Here is a 21,348-nt window from a genome sequence, read left to right as displayed (position 1 = left end):
GAATGCTGTTAAGCATTCTCACTATTGCTTTTCAACTTCTCAGTTCTTCCGCCGTTTTTTGGCCTTTAACTCGTTTTGCATACTTTAACCGATTCCTACAACTTTTGTATCAAAACGTTCAGCTCCTTCAGGAGATGATGGCTATGACTTTTGGTATTTCTCACTTTTATACTTTTTAAGACATTAAGGTTTTTGTGCAAATTATTCTCCCATTAAAAGTAATGGTAAATCCTTTCAAATCATTAAAAAGCTTCCTCCTCTTTCAAACGTAACTACTTCAGCTTACTTTCAGCTAGAGACACCATTCAACCTTTAAAATGTTCACAATACATTCAGCTATTCCCAAATGATTCAGCTTTTTCAAATGTTCAGCCAATTTTGAATTATGACAGTTTGAAATACATTAAAATGTTTGCTTCTTCTTGATTTTTATGAATGAGCAGCAAGCAGAGTGCCACTCTGCTTGCTGCTCTTTTTCTGATATTCAACTAATTTGTCAAACAAATTCCTCTAACGTTCATATAGTTTAACTTACAGAAACAAGTTATACCTTAAAATGTAGGAAATATTGTCCTCTTTCAGCCAATGTAACTACTAAAGAGCTCACATTTACAGATTTTCAGCTATGAGCCTTGAAGCGAGAGCAGCCTTTCAAATTCTCTCACTAACTTCAATGGAGAGGTGAGTAAAATCAGTCAGAGAAAGCAAGAAGGAACAAGATTTTGAAACTGCCGATAGAGTCGTATTTCTGACCGCACAGACATATAAAGGACATCTCTGGTTTCGGCAGAGTCTTGGGTCTCGGAAAATATCCTTATATTTTGGATTGGACGTAGTCTCTCACACAGGTGATTGGTACGTTTACTTGACCATGAGAAACACGATTACTAGCAATTGTCGGTTTATGCCAATAATACGATTACTCCGTTTACATGTGTAATTAGTTATGCGATTACTCAATAAACGCGTCTACATGATTCTTTTTTATTAAGCGTTGTATGCTCCACGGACAAAACTTGCACCATCATCCTTCTGCAACAAAGTGTCGCCGTGTCTTCCTGTATCGGCTCTACTGCTGTATGTTTCGTTCCATCAACACATTGAATCCTACTAAGAAAGCCGAGTAAACGCACTCAATGGTAGGCTACATCTGCTACTGCTATTACTATCCCAACTATAATTTCAGCTGTTAAAACGATAATATTCTTGTTCCGACTAGCTAGCCTACTTCTTCTGTTTAACAGTTCAGCTTTCAGCTTCTCCCGCATTGTAGGCTATTTTAGCTCTTAGCTTTGTTAAGATGATGCAGATGATGCAGTTCAGCTTCCACACTGCCTCTTTTGTGTCACTCACACATTTTTGAAATTCATTTCAGCTTGCGGGTATTTTCTCATTTCTCACTTTTATACTTTTTAAAATATAAAGGTTTTTGTGCAAATTATTCTCCCTTTAAAAGTAATGGTAAATCCTTTCAAATAATTGTTGGAATGCTGCTCCAGCCCCTTTCAAAAATACTTTTCGGTTGCTTTGAAGCTTCAGCTTATAACTTTCTACTAAATTTTCACTATTTCCAGCTTTTTTAGCATGGTCAGCTATCCCCATTCCGGTTTTCAGCATTCTCACAGCTGTTTCGCAGGAACAGCCTTTTCTAGTTATTATTTTTATTTCTTTTTGCCCCCCTAAAACTCAGTCAATATTTGGCCTACATAGACAACCTAGGTGTCAAAAGTTTCGTCTTGGTAGCCATTGAGTTGCTTCTATTGGGATTTACGTTCCGATGCATGGTTTAGGCTGAGCTTAAGTTTTTGTGGCGAAAAGTGAAGCTAACGGTGGCTAATTTGCTAGCCACAGTCACTGACGTTGCTAACGTCACTACGTCACTAACGTCACGAAAACACGCGTGACTACCTTTGGCAGAACATTCGTTTCGCATCTGTTAACTTGGGGGATAGCTAGGCTAACTATAGCTTTACTGCAAGGCAGCTGCAGAAACGCCACAAGCAAAGAGGCCAGGGTGATAACTATTTACTCATTTTACTTTGTGATATGACACACAATTGTGATGTGTAATGTACAATATAAGCTGATATTATTAAGGAAGTACATCTACTTTCGGAAACAGTAGTCTACTATTTCACTGAAGTATTAGCATCATGACGTTAGCCTGTGTTGCCCGGGCAACACATACTACAGTGGTCTATGATGTATCTGTTTTCAATCGTTAACCTTTTAAGGAGTGAGTTCTAAATATTACCGACGCTTCCACCAGAGTGAGTTATTTTTCCAAAACGGAAGCTAGCTAGTTTTAGTTAGCTTCCGTTACCTAGCAACCTAGCATAATACTCGTAGCAATGCTACTACCTGCTAGTGTTACATGTTAGCCTCCTAATTGTAAATTTTGAAGCCATACTATAGCGTTTTTCATATAGTTTTTGTCTATCGGAAAATAGTCGGTTGGAATGTTCAGAATCACACATGTGTGACGGTACTCTGTGGGGCCCGCTTTCGAACGATCACATATGTGTGACGCTACTCCTTAACCCTTGTGTTATCTTCGGGTCATTCTGACCCATCAGTCATTGTGACCCACCGTCGTATTGCGACAACTTTACCGCATACAAAAACAAAGTGAAGCATTTTCTTTTAACCGTTGGGCTGTCTCAGACCCCCCACATTGCGAAGGTTAAAAGAAAATTATTTTTATTTGTTTTTGTATTGGGTAAAATTGGGTAAACACAACGATGGTTCGTTATGAACCTTTGGGTCATGTGACCCGAAGGCAGCACGAGGGTTAACGGTGTTAAGTTAACTTAATAAACATTCCTCACATATACATTTTCGTTGTAGGATTTATTATGACATTACATTACAAGTAAACGATTTGTGGGTGAAATTATCATTACCTGTGGTTTCAAACCAGTGTTGCTCACTGCAACGCTGTAGCCTACGCGAGACACTACAAAAACATCTACACAGCTGTAGGAAGTCAAACGGCGACAGAACATGTTCGGCACACCCCTTACTTAAATCAAAAGTCTATCTAACTACTAACCTTAACTTCATTGCCACAGCCTAAACTTTGTCAATCTGTTCATGAAAATAATTAATTTCAGCCTAAACCGTACAACGGAACGTTAAATCCAATTCAACCAACGCAATCGCTACCAAGACGAACACAGCAGTAGTGTACTGTACTGTACAATTTACCGGGGCAGCTTCTCCACACAGGGCTATATCGCACTTGGCGTTGTTACTGACAATGATCGCTACCAGTGAGCTTTTTATGAAAGCGATTTTCCACTAAATAAATGTCAAGCTTATTTACGTTTTTGGGGGCATATTTTCAGTTAGCAGATGGTACTGTTTGAATCGCGATTCCATCTTCTACTGCCGGTAACGTCGTAGAATAATCTTCAAAGGCGGTTCTTTATTCATGAATGAATGCAATATGAGTAGGGTAAATGCCTTAAAATATCACGAGAAGGGAAAAACTTAAAAGGACGTTTAAATCATAGAGATTAGGTCAATTTTTACACCGGTCTGCCAAATTTATTCGTTTTGATTCAACGATGAGGCTGCCTCTTGCAGGGAAAATGAGAAGACATCTATTTCATTCTACACTTCACTCGTATTTTCAGTTGTAAATGAGCAGCAAAAAAAAATCTTTTAAATCTATGTAATCTTTATGAATAATAAGTATGCATTTTTATATAAAATACACAGAAATATCAGTTGTAAAAATGTCATCCAAAAACGGACCCCTGTGCAACCGACGCAAGCAAGCACACCCTACAATTTCCCCAGAAATTGTACCCCCTCTAGTTTGCTAAAGAATACAGCGTGCTATCAGCGAGCAAATATTAAAGCAATACTTTACGTATACCTACGTAGCCTATAGAATATAAAGAAAACGATGTCCAAAAACAAAGAAAAAACTGCAACACTGAATTAATTTCAAACACTGAATTGCATAGGAACAGTCAGGCTTTTAAAGAAAAACGGGCTTGTGGTGAGACGTGAACGAATAAGAACATATTCTAAAAATCCCTGCGCGTTACTCCGACTATTATCCTAAAGTGCGCACAACTCCGATGTGCTGGAAGATGATTGAAACTTAAACAGACGTTAAGAAACCGAAATCAAATTTAAAGAAACCGCTAAACATGTACCAACAAACTTGTTAATTGCTTCTGGTTGAGATCAGGGACAGCCTAAACAAATCGTATAAATATGTTTTACGGTTAAACTGTTGAGTGTAGCCTAGCCTACGTGGTATGTCCACTCAATGATATCAATGCGGAATCCAAATAACGTAATTACATTAGTGTAATGCTAAACAACCCTTCCTACCTTACTCATCTTCTCACGTTGGTGTTTTTCCCCCCCAGTAATGTTGTGCGTTGGTGTCCAAAACAGTTTATTATCATACGGCATCAATTATCTCAAAATGAACTACTTGTGTGCGCCTCAACATCTTTAACCAATGTAGGAGGGGTCAAGGCCAAAGCAATTTCTGATAGCATATTTGCCAAAAGCGGTATTAATTATGTATTCAAATCTCGTAATGTATTAACTAAGTTAAGTAAATAATGGAAGCCGAACATACTGCTGCTTGTTGCCCAATTGTGCCTGTATTGTGTAAACAACAACAAAATAGGAAATGTTGTCACAGCAACTTTCAACTTTCCTGAAAATATGTTGTATACAATAGTGACATCTACTGGTAAAAAGTTGAAATGACGGATACATTCTAAAACGTCAACAGGAGAGGAGACACTTCTGTAATAGAGACTAGAGTATACCATCCAAACTGACACTCATTTTCCGTCATCTCTACACGTAAAATAAACTACATTGTCGAAACAGTCAAATTTGATCAAACTTAAGTATAAGGGAGTATGAGTGTGTGTGTGTCTGTGTGAGAGAGAGAGACTGAAAGAGAAAGAAAGAAAGGCAAATAAAAAGAAAGAGATAGACACAGAGACATTAAAAACTGTGTTCTGCCGGAGAGGCCCCAAGTTGTTCAGAAAGCCTTGCATAGATGTTTGTAAAATGGCCAATTTGTGCACCCCACCCCAGTTCTAATGCTCTGGCCAACGTCTTGCTCATTCCCCAGGCATCTTAGACAGCTCAAGCTCCAGAGCAGATCGGCTCTAATATGGGGATGGGAAAAGATTGGGCTATGAGTCATGTTAAATGGATGTCTTTATGACTTTCTGGTTGCGTCAACACTCAGAAGTGCTTGCCTATGTCTTTAGGTTCCCTTACTGCTTGGGCTACATTTTGGAAATTCCGAGGAAATGGGGTATTGTCTATATGCTCACATGACAATTTGTACTGGTAAACTGGACAGAATTGTACTATTATAACTGCTGTTGCAGTTTACCAGGAAGTTGGTGAGTCTTGTGTTTGTTCTGTGCATCATTCCCTTTCCCAATCACAATTTTTAGGTAAAGGAACATTCTAGACCGTCTGAATGTTTGTCCATAACTTGCACATAATCCATGCACCAGATGAAAAGGAAATGTCGATACTGCTTGACATTATTACATTCACTCAAGACAACTCTTGGTAGCTGTCAAAAAAATTGAACATCTATGTTGTAAAATGTCTATGCTATTACTTACCATAGGTATTTTAAAACACCACTGCGCCTATAAAACTCCTAATAACACACCATATTTTTTACTGTAATATACAGTCACACATCCACAAACGTGGGAATAAACCCTCACATATCCACATAACAAGCATATGAACGTAAAACCACATCCACAGGCGCACAGGTACCCCATGCCTAAAGCTTGAAACGGACACACCCCTTCGTCAACAAAGATGGTGTGTGTGTTTCCCTCAGTGAGAAGGTACTGACGATGACATCCTGCCGTGGTACACACAAGCCTTGGCTTCGGGTGTCACACACAACCACACACAAACACACACAAAAACACACACACATTCCACTCAGCAAGGGACGGGAGCAGGTGTGGGGCCTGAGGTATGCTTCTACGATGACAGAGTATTTATATCCTTGCTTTCCCAGAGTAAGGGCTGTCACCTTTAAACTGCCATGAAACTCTCAATATAAGTTTGGGAAAAGTGTTTGTGTGTGGATGTGTGTTTATGTTTGTTGGAGTGTGTAACCACCTCTAGAGGCAAATAAAAACCCAGAACTGGTAAGGTGTGTGAGTACACAACATAGTTCCTCTTTTCAAAGTAAAGTTGAACCATTAATTCAGGAACCTTTACATCACCCTACAAACTAAACTTGGTTAGTATACATCTTGCCCTACAGTGTAACACAGTTTAACTTCAAGAAATACCACTTCATATGTTTTTGCACACCTGCATAGCTGTTACCGGATCTTTGCTCTATTGGGAAGCTATATGTCCCAGTTTAGTAGTCTACACATGAACTGCGCCCAATAGAAAGTTGTATGATACAAAGGCAGCGCCATGGTAACTATGTTTATATAAGCGAATAAACTCAAACTTCCATCAGAACATTACAATCCCTGCAGTAGGCGAAAGCACATGTAAACCTGCCTTGGTGTTAAACCACCGATCGTGTGGGTCATGCGGGTTCTGAGACTGTAGTAAACAGCCAACTGGTGCCATTCACGAAGCAATGGAGCAAATGGAGCTAAATCCAGCTAGCAGACACTCAGACGACAGGACTCAACAGGACAGTAACATACACCACTTCCTCCTCAACTTTGACCCCCCCGAGAGACAGGATTCACACCCTTACAGTTCAATCTCCCTCACCCTCTTCTCACCTCCTCCCTATCTTTATTAAGGGCTCGGGATCCCAAGGTTGTTGCCTCACACCATCTCCGTTGTTGTTCCGTTGCCGGCAGCACTTTAATTCAATTCAATTTGTCTTTTTTGTGTGTATGTTTCGTTTACGTAGTGGTAAATCGAAATAGGGAGAGAGTGCACGCATGAGAGAGGTAGAAGAAATGGTAGAAGCCCAACCCCAGACATACAGTACCTTACCGATTCTTAACATCGACCAACTGTCAAAGACATCACCTTCCGATGCCAAGTCTGTTTATGTAGACTGAACACTAGACAATGTACATGTCCATGTACACACACTGTATGTTACGATACCATGATAAAACAGATGATAGCTCACACACACACACACAAACCGGAAATTACCAGGCAAAATCTGGGTTGGCGCATGGTCACCTTGAAGAAACACTTGTAAGATGCCGAGCAACTTTATGGCAGAATTCTAGGGTCAGTGCTGCTATTTTTCATACCCTTGATAAATGTGCATTAATCAACAGGCAAAGTAAGCTTTGTAAAGGGAGTCTACGTTTTACCAGCCGTCTCCTGTCTCACCTCAGCCAGCTGCAGGAACTCTGGTGGGACATCGTGGACCTCCACGTCTGGGATTCCCTCAGGTTCAGTTTTGGGCTCCAGCTTCTTATCCCCGCGGACCCGGGAACTGTGAACGCACCCCATGAATCCAATCAACGGCTCTCTCTCGTTGAAAAAGAATCTGCAAGTGATCCCCGGAATCTGGTGAGTTTCCCTTTCTTGTCAGGTACCCTCTTTTCTTTAATACAGGGGGTGGTGGTGGTGGGGGGGTCCTCTTTTCCTTTCCTTCTCCTCTTTTCTCTTCTGACCCTTCAGTTGTTCATTGCGAGGCGGGCTTTAGACTTGGACTTAGACTTAGACTTGTCTCCTCCGTGGCCCCTCCAAACCTATTCCCTCTCCCCCCAGTGAGTCCTCTCACACACCCCTCTGCCCTCAGTCGGCAGGCAGGGCTCTCACACCCTCTCCTCTCCTCTTACACGCTCTCTCTCTCCCCCATGCCTGGAGTCACCACTCTTTCTCTCTTGTTCCCTCACCCCACCGACTCCCTTCTCTCACTCGGGAAGTCCTCTCTCTCTCTCTCTCTCTCTCTCTCTCTCTCTCTGCGTGCATAAACGAGCCACCTCAATCCTTGCCCTTCATTAGCACTCTTGCTAATCCCGGGATCTCTCTTCCTCTCTCTCTCTCCCACGTCTCAAATGCCCTCTCTTTTCTACCTTCACAGACCTTCAACGCACTCTCTCTTCCACCCTTCTCCCTTCTCTCCCCTCTCAGCCTGCGGGCGCACACAGACTCTCCACTCTTTCTCTCCCTGTTTTCCCCCTCTCCCTCTCTCCACATGGGAGAAGGGGGCAGCTGTTTTGACCCGCTGACGTCAGGCCCTCCCCCCCGTATTCGTTGGCCCGAGCTCGGACTCTCTATCTTTCTCCTCCCTCTCTCTCATGGGGGAGCGATTAGATTGCGCCTCTCTCCAACACCATGTCCTCCCAGTCCCCGTGACTTCTGCATGCAACGGGTGAACACACACGAGAGAGAGATGCAATAATCAGTTTTCCCCGCCCACCCCTTACTCTCTCTCTGGGGGGGGGGGGGGCATAATAGAAAACACAAGACCTTGCGGACATGGACTCCACAGCTCAACTCAGGGAGAGAACTTCCACTGAACACTACTCTTTCCTTAGGATTTCCTTCTTTCCCTCTTTAAATGCGTCTCTTTGTCTTGAGAGAGAGACGTGAAAGCCCCTAACATCCGTATTTCCTCTGTGCACCCAGGGAAGGAACATGGATGGGACTGCAACGTTGATGTCATCTTTTTCTCCACTCCCTCTTTCTTTCTTTCTTTCCTTCATTCGTTCTTTCGAGTGAACTCCTTCCGTTCATTCAAAATTGACAACAACGTTAGGCTCTGTTGAGATCTTTGATTTAAGTTGCCTGACATGCCCCACCCACCCACCAACACCCAACTTCAGCATACACACAAGCACGTATGCACACGCACGCATGCACACACAACCCCTTGTGCTTCCCCTCAAACTCTCTTTCCTAGACAAAATATGCATTTAAGGGGAATGCTTGAAGGAAGGAATGAGGAAAACTCTGGAACAATAAGGTCTTTGTAAACCATATTCTTATCCCTAATCCGAGGGGAAGACGTTAGTGTTTGAAATGGTTTATTTATAGGATATGACATGAGGCTAATTCAGGCTCTTTTTTTATTCTAAACATCATGTAAATTGCTTTCCTGAAGACAAAACCTAAAGACAAGATAAAAGTTGTCATAAATTATGACAAATGAAAAAGAAAAACATTTAAGTGCAAGAATAAAAAGTTGAAATTTAGACATTCCCACTGGAACATGACACGAGACATCAATAATGAAACATGCCAAAGAAAACATTTGGTCATGAATCCAACTATAATTCAAGACAAAAATAATAACTGGTGGTGTGTCTGGCGGATAGTGTAGCTAGCCTGGGGAGAGGGCCCCCCCCCTGGGTGGGTGGGTCACATGGAGATCAGAGACCTCCAGGGAGGCAAAGAGGGGGCCAGCTGCTAGTCAAGAGCCCCAGGATGGGGGGTGGGGACTGGGAGAGCGAATACTCAACCTCCCCTTCCAAAGCATCTCCACCTCCACTGGTAACATCACACAGCTCTCACTGTTCGGATGAACCAACAAATACACAAACATGTGCGAAGCTACTACCGCTCTCACTCATTCGTTCACAAAGTAGAGATTACCTGGTGCACTAGAGCCGGCGGTGACACTTACTGCCAGAATTAAAAGCACGCTGACAAGCTCAAACACAAAAGCAGTCACCTGATAGCTCTATTATCACAGAGGAGAGAAGCAACCACTCAAGCTGACACTCGATGTGAACACCTAAGGAAGCTGGCAAGATGCACACACAAACAGACATTTGTGAACACAGGCAGATCCATTACATCCACTGGTGCGCTCTATGTGCCTCGTGCAAGGGATAGGTCAGGCTGATAAATATACATGTTAACACTTACCCCCACCCCTCTTGCTCTCTGTCTCTCTCACACACACACAAACACACACACACAAACACACACACAGTACAGTTTATATCTCAATCTAGACACTGCCAGCTGTGTATTTTTAAAAGTTTGGCCTGCTGGCCAGATTACTACTGGGTTCAAAACATGTATTATTAATGGTTTATTTGAAGATGTTTTTATTTTTTATTGTGTTAATTTCCACCAAACCAGACATACCCCGACACACACGCAGTGTACTTCCCTTTGTTATAGAAGTGATAATGATTCTGATAATAATGACACATTAACACTCACTCACTGTAGGCTATACTACGGGACAGCTCCATTAACTGAGCTCAGTCGATGGAGGAATGCCCCTCAAACACTCTTCACCAACAAACAACCTGTCCAGTCAGCATTCCAGGGTTCAAACACAAACATGCCGATGACGGTTTTGGGCAGGAGGATTCCTGGTCAGACAGGGGAGGGGGGGTGGGGGGGTTAGTAGGTGGGAGGTACACCAATAACTTACACACCTGCTGGAGGTGAGGGGGGGGGGGTTAAGGTCCTGAACACTGCAGGGGGTATTCTCAGAGACGAGGGTCATGTCGGTGGACCACACAGGTGGCCGCTGTCCTTAGCTGGTAATCCTACTTGACCAAGGTCTTGTACCCTTTAAAATCAGAACATTAAAATAAATTGGGCACCACTTTCCATTAATGTTAACTACCATGTTATTGCCTCGTACCCACATTTATAGTTACATAGGAACTGGGGGTCAGATGGCTGAGCGGTTACAGAGTCGGGCTATTAATCAGAAGGTTGTTGGTTAGATTCCTGGCTGTGCCAAATGACGTTGTGTCCTTGGGCAAGGCACTTCACCGTACTTGCCTCAGGGAGAATGTCCCTGTACTTACTGTAAGTCGCTCTGGATAAGAGCGTCTGCTAAATGACTAAAATGTAAATAACTGCTATGTGTAGTTAGTTACACTTCATTACGGTTTAGCGGCAGGCCTCAAGAAGGGAAACTTGGTGTTAAGAAGGTTAGCCTTTCCTTGGGTGTGTGAATGTAAATGATCTCATTTTGGTAAAAACAACTATCTTCTGCCTCTTTACAACATCCTCCTGAAACCTTCCCTATACCGTGCTTCCTTACACTTTTGCAATAACCAATCCTGCTAACACTTCATGCATTTATTGATTCTTAATGAACCATTCTTATGTACCTTCAAAGTTTTTACTGTACTGTAGGTAGGCTTTTGCTATTTAACATGCAAGTTTAAGAATCCTTGCAAGTGTTTCCTAAATGTAGGCCTACATTGACAAAATGATTGACACCCCTAACTTAATGTTTGGTAGGACAGCCTTTAGCCAAACCTAACTGCAACCAAGAACTTCCTGTATCCAGGGATGGGTGAGATTCATGCACCTTTCTACTGGCATTTTGATCCCCAGAGCAAAGTGCTCCCATTCTTCCAGATTTGAAGAGTGCTTTCTCTCGAGATGTCTCCACAAGTTTTCAATATATCTGACCTGATTGCTTGACCCTTCAGAACAGTCTTGCTAATCAGTTTTAGTTTAAACTTTTCCAGGGTTCCTTAAACTGGAACATGATACATGGCTACAGTGTCTGACCTCAGACTATTTTCTTTATTTTTAACATGCTTGGTACACACACAGTGACACAAAACAGAACAGTAAGTCTTCTCTACTAAAATGAGCAATGAAAACAATGTGTGTGATATCTAAATTGCAGGCAGTGAGTTCAGATCAAAAGTAGGCTACATGAGAATGCTCTGATGGAGATTTAAGGATTTTAACTTGGAAGTTTTTAGAATTTTTAGAATATGCAAATATTTTGCCAGATATTCAGTTTTGTATAATATAGCCTACATATGTATACAAAAATTTACATTTTAATTTACTGGAAGAAAGAAAGTCCAAGCTCCGACTTTTGCGGTACATTGGCTAGGCATGCCTTTCTAAATAATGGCCATTTGTGCTGAATTGTGCACATTAATGAGGTGGATCAAAAACTTTGATGATGCAAACAATATTATTTGTTGAAAAATAATTGACGCCATGTTTATAAATCACAACTTACCTTTTATGCCATCAAGGCTAAACTGTTCCGTCCAGCCTAAAATGGAGCATGAGGTTTTTAAGGCTGTTCTGAAAGATGTGATCTTCATAATGGTGAAATAAATGTTTTATTTTTAAGACTAACTGTTACCACATCTTTGATACACTGTTGAAGTTTAGATGTGTTCAAAATGAACATATTGTGTTCTTACAATGGATCATAAGTGTGTGTTTATTTCAACCCCTTTCTCAATGATAGGCATCCAATTATTCTCCTTTACACAATGACCACATATCTGTGTAAAAGATGACAGCAATTTATTATAAATTAGAGGATATGTTACAAGTCTCTTAGTAAACCTTGCAGCCTGCCACGTGGTGCTTCTCACAAATGTTTGAATCATTTCCTTGAGGAAGAGTAAATCACTGCAACAGCTGTGCATTTCTTTTTTTAAGACTATGGGAAATTAATGACTTGTGGTCATCATTTTGGTGGTGAGAAAATATTGAAACATCTGTGGTGTAATTGAAGATAATCATGAATGATACTGGATGTTGGATGAGGTGTTTTGATGGTCATTTTCAGGAACTTGGCCTCACAGTCCCACCAAGGTCTAAAGAAGTGTATAGCCGTTGTGAAATGCAAGTGGAAATGGGAGAACCAGTGAAAAATGGAAATCTGAACATCTAGGATTAGCATTTTCTTATGACAGTTTTGCCTAAATTAACATTGCAGCAATTAGTTCATGTGATACTAAATACAAGCACTATCAGTGTTAACATCTGGCCACACCATTACCTCATGCTATATCATGAACCGAATAAAGTAATCTGACTATATGCAGGAGCAGCTGGGATTTCCTTTAAATGCTTACAAAAACTGTTCTTCACACTCCCACATGCAAATGACTCCCAAACTTTCATGCTCCTCAAAGCATCAAGAGCAAAAACACAAATTATTTATTTTGTAGTCAACCCCCAGGGACAGCTATTCAACCCAAGGTTAACTGTTCTTCAACCAACAAACATCCTCATTACCTCAAACTGGCTAACGCAGTAGATGAAGACTTAACCCGACGCTGAGTCACAAATATCCTACCAAAAAATAATCCCCTACCCCCTTTTTTATTGATTTAAAAAATATATTTTATTTTTTATTTTTTCCATTTAAAATAAGTCCAGTATGTGAAAAATCGCTGCGACACGGTGGTGGGTCACAACAACCCCAGGACAGCGCGAGGGTGGCGGTGTCGTAATAGACAACGCAGACACTGCTGAGGGTCACATCGACCCGAGGACAGCGCGAGGAATAAAAGAAAATGTTTCACTTTATTTTTGTATTATGAAAAGTTGTCACAACACGACGATGGGTCACAATGACCCGAAGGCAGCACAAGGGTTAATAAGGACACCTCACCTTATTAGATTTGTCTCATGTCACCTTATTAATCTGATGGCCCACATTCCTCTTCACTTTTGGGACGGAAGGGCGGGCGGGCGGCGGGTTCAGACATAAGACAAATCTTTTTCTATGGCTCTGAGGTAATCGAGCGTGGGTCTGTGACGTTATTTACTGTGGCCAGCTAATTAACCACCATTAGCTTCACTGTATTCTTTCTGAAGTCCACAACCATCTCCACTGTCTTAAGAGCATTGAGCTCTAAGTTGTTCTAGCTACACCAGGTCACCAGGTTGTCAACTTCCCACCTGTAGTCAGACTCATCTTCACCAGAGATGAGCCCAATGAGGGTGGTGTCGTCCGCAAACTTCAGGAGTTTGACGGATGGATGACTGGAGGTGCAGCTGTTGGTGTACAGGTAGAAGAGCAGAGTGGAAAGGACGCAGCCCTGAGGAGATCCGGTGCTGATGGACCGGGAGTCAGAGACTTGTGTTCCCAGCTTAACGCATTGCTTCCTGTCAGACAGGAAGTCTGTGGTCCACCTGCAGGTGGAGTGGGGCACGTTCAGCTGGGAGAGCTTGTCCTGAAGCAGGGCAGGGATGATGGTGTTGAAGGCAGAGCTGAAGTCCACAAACAGGGTCCTGGCGTAGGATGCTGGGGAGTCCAGGTGCTGTAGTGTGAATTGGAGGGCCAGGTTGACTGCGTCGTCCAGACCTGTTGGTAAATAAAGCAAACTTGACCAAACAAAGACCACAAACATAGATGCAGAGCACTGCAAAAGCTCTACTAATTCAGTACTCTGAATATCTGTGTTTCCCCATCCAATCAAAGCAGTGTTTACTTTTGTCTCCATTCTTACTACGTAATTGTGTTCAGTAATCTGTGGTCTGCACCTTGCAAGACCAACAGATGAAGTGAGGGCAAGAAGTAAAGAGGGAGGAGAGGGATGAAGGTAAGGAGTGAGAGGGATGAGGGCTGGGAGGGTCCAGATATTGTGTTTCCAGAGTGAAATCAATCCAAATGACCTGTGTTATTGCGCTGCCCTCTGGTGGTGAATGTGCAACATTGCATTGAGAGAGAAAGAAGGAGTGATGAAGAGGAATTAAAAAAGATGGAGAAAAGGAGAACAGGAGAGAAAGGGAGGGATGGAGACAGGGAGCGAGACTGTAGATGAATAGGAGTCAGAAACACAAATCCTTCTTCAACAGTCTAAATAATGAGAGATGGTCTTTGTTTCACACGTCTTTATTCAGCTGTTCAGGTCCACCAAGTAGCAAAGAGACAACTATGAACTGATCACATAAACAGCAGTCACATACAATCACAATATAATAATTTACAGCTGTAATTAAAGAACAAAATAACAATGATTATAAACCAACTAAACCAGAAACAGGTTTCTGTATGATGGTATGAAGGTATCACTCCTCTACAAGACCCTCTACCACAGCTTCATAATCTCTGCACGGTTATCATAGTAAAGCCAAATCCCAGGGTAGAGTGTCTGTGTGAAGGTGGTCTGGACTCTGTGGAGGAGGGTCACTGTGTCAGAGACAACACCGTAGAAGGATAGAGTACCTGCCTTGTGATCCAGGTACACTCCTACTCTGGAGGACTGAGGGCCTGATACTGCAGTTTTAACTCTGTTATGTATGAACCTGTTACCACCACTACAGCAGCGTAACATCCAGGACTTGTCATTGAAACCAAAGTAAGAGTTCTCGTCTGTTCTGCTTATGCATTTATATGAGACTGCTATGTAAACATAGTCACCTCTCCACTCCACCTCCCAGTAATAGCGTCCAGACAGAGCCTCTCTACATAGCACCTGACTGAACACGGTGAACCTCTCTGGATGGTCAGCATATGGCTGCTGCTGGTACTGCTCTGTCACCTTCCTGTTCTCCTCAGACAGAGAGAGGTGTGCATGTGCCGTGTTTGGGTCCAGAGTGAGCTGACAGGAATCTGGGAGCAGAGAAGAGACCAGATCAGAGATAATAACACGTCCATTCATGTATCCCCATGTTAAAGCTGCTGTTGTTCTGGATCAGATTCATCTTTCAACATGTGTCAGTGGAGAGAGACCTGGACACTTCAGAGATTCACATTGTAAGAGGTCTGCTCTGGTCTTGGGCTCTGGAGACAGGAACACATCCACTGTGGAGACTAGACACACACACACACACAGACACAAACACACACACATATTTATATATATACATACACGCATGCACAAACACGTCATCCCCCCCACAGACACAGAGACACACGACAAGCACAGACACACATACACACAGAAACACACACACAGAAATACACACACAGAGAAACATACGCATACATAGACACACACCTACAGTACAACAAACACATAGTCTTTATTATCAGAGTCAAGTTAGTACAAACATGTGCTCATGTTATAGGTCTCTATTCTTAGTGTTGAGTCTTAGTGTGTTATAACTGTGTCATACTTATTAAGCCAGACATGATATCTGGGTGATGCTTAATGTGCTGTTCCTCCAGACCTGCTGTGTTTAACCAGCTCACCTGTGGTGGAGATGTTGGACCACTCTCTCTGGATCAGCTCCTCTAGTTTCTCTCTCAGCTCAGAGACCACCTCAGTCACATGTTTGAAGTACTGAAGAGGAGGAACAGAGATGCTGGGGACATGTGGAGATACATTGGTACTGGAGAGAGACTGGTAGTTCTGGAAAGAGAGAGTGGGGGAGGAGTCACTGCCTACCTGACTCATTTAATTTTGTCTGATTAATGTTTATCCCAGAGGGTCTGATTTTACACTCCCTCAGAAGATAAATATTTGATTGATTAAATAAATAAAAAACGTCAGCATTGAGTTTCATGTTATGTTTTAACCTGTGATGATCTCATGCATTTTTTATAAAGCGGTCCTTTATAAAAGAAAAAAGAGAAACTTTTATTTTTTCCAAAGTTACCTTAAAACGAATTGTTGACATTGTGTGACATTGACAATAAATAAAATGTAAACAAAAAAAAACATTTTACCATTTGCAATTCGGTAAGGTGGGTAATATACATCTCCATCACTTCCACAAATCTAAAGAATAGTAAAAACAACCTATAATGTCCACAAGATGGCAATATAAGATTTGTATTTGTTAGAGAACAGCCTCAGTGAGCCTTTGAATGATTGGCAATCTGCCTTTATTTCTCAGTCTAGGTGGTAGGATTCGATTAATATTTGTAGAATAGCCACCTTGAGCCTTTTAAATGATTGACATTCTGACTTTCTCACACTTACTAGATGGCAATATTTGTGTACTTCTTCCAGGGGAATCGTAAGGCTTTAGGTTTTGGGCAGCAGAAGTTCAACCTACATGAGGTGGGCAAAGAGTTTGAACCCAAGGCCAAGTGTCCCACTTCTGGGTCAGCTGACCTGTATCTCATCACCAAAACACCCCTGACCATTGTGGCTAAACACCTTCAGGTTGCTGATTTGTGACTATAACATCATGTATACCTACATTGTGTGTAAAGGTTGTTCACCCAGGAGGCCTGTGGCCTGTGGTGTGTCAGTAGAGTAGGGACCGGTGGAGAGGAGTGGAGCAGTAGGGGCCATTACCTCCCTTTATTTCCGAGACCCACATCACAACCTCATTGAGGTCTCCAACTATGTACAAGTTCCAAAGGAACCGGTGTACTAGACTGTCACTGATGTAGTTTTCTGACAGTAAATGGTTTTGTTGTTTCCAGTTTTTGTCGTTTCCAGTATCCTCAGTTCAGCATTGTGAAGGTGCCTCTCAGACTGTATAGTGTGTAGCTATATATTTTCTTTCTTTCTTAAATTATTTGCAACAACTGCAAAACATAAAATGTTTGCAGTCTTCACTCAATCATTGTTTTTCAGCTTTTTTGCCCTACTTTAAACACTATTAAGTGTCATTACTATGTCCCAAAAGCATTTTTGGAATATAACATGACACTTCAGCTTCTGCCAACGTTGTTACTCAAAGAACAGTAAAGCTTAAATGTGTTAGTTGTGTCTAATATACTGTATGATGATCAACTGACATACACTTGTATTAAAGATAAATGTTCCACATTCCTTGTCAGCCTTAAAAAATGTTGTCGTGTGTTTACCTTTTCAACGACAGTTTGTGTTGAACCTATTGTGACAAATGATCTTAAAATGTGTGTTCTCTCTTGTGCCAATGAAAATGTAGCATACAAATATTATATGTACTTGAACACTTGAAGAGCTTGGTGAAAAGAGATAGAAGCCAATAGAAGCCTTCTAGGTTATGAAAAGACACATGGAATGCAACGTGTGTGTGTAACATTGGAATGTGAGCTTCCAGGCTGAACAAACACAAAGCGTTTGTATATCATTCATTGCTCCTTGTCTGTAAACGTGTTCTGTGTTGCCACTGTTTCAAGGATTCAGCGTTCACAGAACCATGAATATAGCCTTGAAGCCATTAATAAATTATTGGTAGGTTAATAATGACTACAGCAACTGGTCAAACATTGTGATGAGACAACAGTTACAGTCAAGCAGTCATCCAGCTAGGCAGTGTTCCTTGTTCCTTGTTCCCCACAATTAGCCACACTTTCATTAATGTTTTGTTGTGCAGTGGGAAGGAAGATGTTCCATGAACAATATGAACTTATGACCTAATGCCAATGATGTCAGAGAAGATCATAAGTAATGACTGTTGGTTGATGATGGTTGACCCAGAAAATAAAACGTCATAGGTTGAGCTTCAATTGCAGAAAGACAAAGCACATGCACACAATCCAAAGCTTTGTTTTGTGCGTTGTCATTGTATACTGTAAAAATACTTGAGTTTAAACTACCAGGAAACTCCCACACTATTAAAACGGAGATCTGGATGCAGCAGTGTTATTGTGAGAAACAAGATGAGGGAGGGGCTCAGCACAACAGCCTTCAGCTTGTGTTGCTACCTACCACTGAAGGAATTGTGATTATCAGTATTGTTTTACAATTAAAATCTTCAGGGAATTGATGGAAATCAGGAAATTAGACTAACAGGCCAGACCATCCAAGCCAAGTCATGAAGAGATGGATGGATGGAGGTGAAGGCTGGGTATAAAGAGATGTAAGGAGGTATGAGGATCTTCCAACATTGCCTGTACCCCAGCAAAGCACTGTTTGTTCTCCCAACATTCATAAAAGGCTCTTTAACTGCTTTATTAATATGAGCTTAAAGCTGCACAGGGCACCTCTTTGTTGATACAACTGTTCCAACATGGTGTGGTCTAGTAGTGCTGGCCTGTTACAGTGTTAGTTTTTCCCCAACAAGGGGTAGGGCTGACACACTAGCTTGTGACCAAACTCATTCTGTTCGGAAAGTGCCCCCATTTCCTCCTGTCTAGATTTATAGTCACACATTGACTTTAAAAATATTTCCACTCGGACAGAAGGGACAGCAAGGAAGAAGGAAATGTTTCACCATCTCTTCCCATCACCCCACCCCCTCCCACAACAGTTTAATATTGTACTCTTTACAACATTGACCCTGATCCCTCCCCTTTTTATGTCTCTGGACATTTTCCCCTGAACTTGGCTGTTGTGTAACTTGGATCTATGGTTCTAGGCCTAGCAAAAGGTGTTACATTCAAGTCCATCGAAGGTTAAAGACAAGTCTGCCGTAGCAAGTTCATATTTAATCTTGTTTTAGTTTTTATAGCAGTAGTCCTCTGGGTTACCTATTAGATTGGCTGTACACGTTTTGTTGTCTTCAATCATCCAACCCTCCAGCTCCCCTTTGACACTTGTTGAGTGCAAAATGGGGGAGAGACGTTGATACATCCAGTGTGTGTATTTTGGATTACTGTTAGAGTTTTGTTCACAGTCTTAATAAACTAGTTATGTTGTGTGTTACCCTGTGATGTTGATTGATTAAGAAAAACACACAGACAGTATGCGGTTCACCGGCTAACTGTAATAATAATATTTCTCAACATTCACAATAATTCACAACAGATTGTGTTACCCTGCACATTAAGTAGATTGTTAGACAACACATGATGTGTTAATGAGTCAGGGTAATGAATTGTTTGCTTACTGTAGAATTATTTGGATTTATAGTAAGAAAAATCAATTCCATCGGACTCCAGGAATTTATCAATGTTTGTTACAATTGTGTAAAATAAAAAAGAAGGCTAATAATAACATTCAGAAACTTTGAACTAAGTGATGCACTGATATTACATACAGTTAATTGGGTGTGCTCAAGCCTTCGGCGAGAGCACAACCTTTGTTCTCTCACATATATATTATTATTTTTATTTCTTTTTGCCCCCCTAAAACTCAGTCAATATTTGGCCTACATAGACAACGTAGGTGTCAAAAGTTTCGTCTTGGTAGCGATTGAGTTGCTTCTATTGGAATTTAAGTTCCGTTGCATGGTTTAGGCTGAAGTTAAGTTTTTGTGGCGAAAAGTGAAGCTAACGGTGGCTAATTTGCTAGCCACAGTCACTGACGTTACTAACGTCACTAACGTCACGAAAACACGCGTGACTACCTTTGGCAGAACATTCGTTTCGCATCTGTTAACTTGGGGGATAGCTAGGCTAACTATAGCTTTACTGCAAGGCAGCTGCAGAAACGCCACAAGCAAAGAGGCCAGGGTGATAACTATTTACTCATTTTACTTTGTGATATGACACACAATTGTGATGTGTAATGTACAGTATAAGCTGATATTATTAAGGAAGTACATCTACTTTCGGAAACAGTAGTCTACTATTTCACTGAAGTATTAGCATCATGACATTAGCTTGTGTTGCCCGGGCAACACATACTACAGTGGTCTATGATGTAGCGTTATCTGTTTTCAATCGTTAAAATAAACATTCCTCACATATACATTTTCGTTGTAGGATTTATTCTGACATTAGTAAACGATTTGTTGGTGAAATTACCATTACCTGTGGTTTCAAACCAGTGTAGCTCACTGCAACGCTGTAGCTTACGCGAGACACACTACAAAAACATCTACACTACACAGCTGTTTAGGAAGTCAAACGGCGACAGAACATGTTCGGCACTACCCTTACTTAAATCAAAAGTCTATCTAACTACTAACCTGAACTTCATTGCCACAGCCTAAATGTTGTCAATCTGTTCATGAAAATAATTAATTTCAGCCTAAACCGTACAACGGAACGTTAAATCCAATTCAACCAACGCAATCGCTACCAAGACAAACACAGCAGTAGTGTACCGTAGTAGTACATTTTACCGGGGCAGCTTCTCCACACAGGGCTATATCGCATTTTGCGTTGTTACTGACAATGATCGCTACCTGCGAGCTTTTTATGAACTAAATAAATAAATGTCAAGCTTATTTACGTTTTGGGGGGCATATTTTCAGTTAGCAGATGGTACTGTTTGAATCGCGATTCCATCTTCTACTGCCGGGTAACGTAGAATAATCTTCAAAGGGGGTTCTTTATTAATGAATGAATGCAATGAGTAGGCTACATGCCTGAAAATATCACGAGAAGGGAAAAACTTAAAATGACGTTTAAGTCATAGATATTAGGTCAATTTTTACACGAATTAATTTCTGACGAAATTTATTCGTTTTGATTCAACGATGAGGCTGCCTCTTGCAGGGGAAATGAGAAGACATCTATTTCATTCTACACTTCACTCGTATTTTCAGTTGTAAATGAGCAGCAAAAAAAATGCTTTTAAATCTATTTAATCTTTATAAATAATAAGTATGCATTTTCATATAAAATATACAGAAATCAGTTGTAAAAATGTCATTCAAAAACGGACCCCTGTGCACTTCACTCGTATTTTCAGTTGTAAATGAGCAGCAAAAAAAAGATGCTTTTAAATCTATGTAATCTTTATAAATAATAAGTAGGCCCTATGCATTTTATATAAAATATACAGAAATATCAGTTGTAAAAATGTCATAAAAAAATGTTGCTCTTGTGGTTAGTGGTAACTGATTTAAAATTGTTTGTACTCGCTGTGATATATTGTTGTTTTTTTTATTATTGTTGCTTGTCTTTTT

The 21,348-nt window shown here is 41.2% G+C and overlaps 2 protein-coding genes across 5 annotated transcripts in view; both read right to left on the bottom strand.

Annotated features, from left to right (window-relative positions):
* LOC134018113 (tensin-2-like) overlaps nucleotides 1-8,229 on the bottom strand; it is a 41,365-nt gene extending 33,136 nt beyond the window's left edge. For 2 of the 4 annotated variants that reach the window (XM_062458062.1, XM_062458063.1), the window contains exon 1: nucleotides 7,354-8,228. In XM_062458062.1, the coding sequence (XP_062314046.1) occupies nucleotides 7,354-7,476 (123 nt within the window). In that variant the 5' untranslated portion in view covers nucleotides 7,477-8,228. Of the gene's footprint in view, nucleotides 1-4,350; nucleotides 4,496-7,353 lie in introns of those variants that run through there. The other 2 variants (XM_062458064.1, XM_062458065.1) reach the window with 2 other exon arrangements.
* A 6,442-nt stretch (nucleotides 8,230-14,671) lies between these two features.
* Nucleotides 14,672-16,064, bottom strand: LOC134036873 (tripartite motif-containing protein 16-like). Its single transcript, XM_062482440.1, has 4 exons — nucleotides 16,056-16,064; nucleotides 15,860-15,950; nucleotides 15,419-15,478; nucleotides 14,672-15,277 (listed from the first exon to the last, which is right to left on the bottom strand). Exons 1-4 carry the CDS (start codon nucleotides 16,062-16,064, stop codon nucleotides 14,754-14,756), a joined length of 684 nt encoding a protein of 227 aa, XP_062338424.1. The 3' UTR covers nucleotides 14,672-14,753.
* Nucleotides 16,065-21,348: the final 5,284 nt, after the last annotated feature.

Source organism: Osmerus eperlanus, chromosome 1 (genome assembly GCF_963692335.1).
Source record: "Osmerus eperlanus chromosome 1, fOsmEpe2.1, whole genome shotgun sequence".
NCBI classification, from domain to species: domain Eukaryota; kingdom Metazoa; phylum Chordata; class Actinopteri; order Osmeriformes; family Osmeridae; genus Osmerus; species Osmerus eperlanus.
This window is presented reverse-complemented; position numbering and strand designations above follow the sequence as displayed.

Bases quoted from the DNA above. Each gene is read 5' to 3' on its own strand.
- LOC134036873 (XM_062482440.1), bottom strand. The intron at 15,479-15,859 runs GTGAGCTGGTTA...GTGTGTGTCTAG, and splicing joins GTCCAACATCTCCACCACAG to TCTCCACAGTGGATGTGTTC. The intron at 15,278-15,418 runs GTGAATCTCTGA...CTCTGCTCCCAG, and splicing joins CAGAGCAGACCTCTTACAAT to ATTCCTGTCAGCTCACTCTG.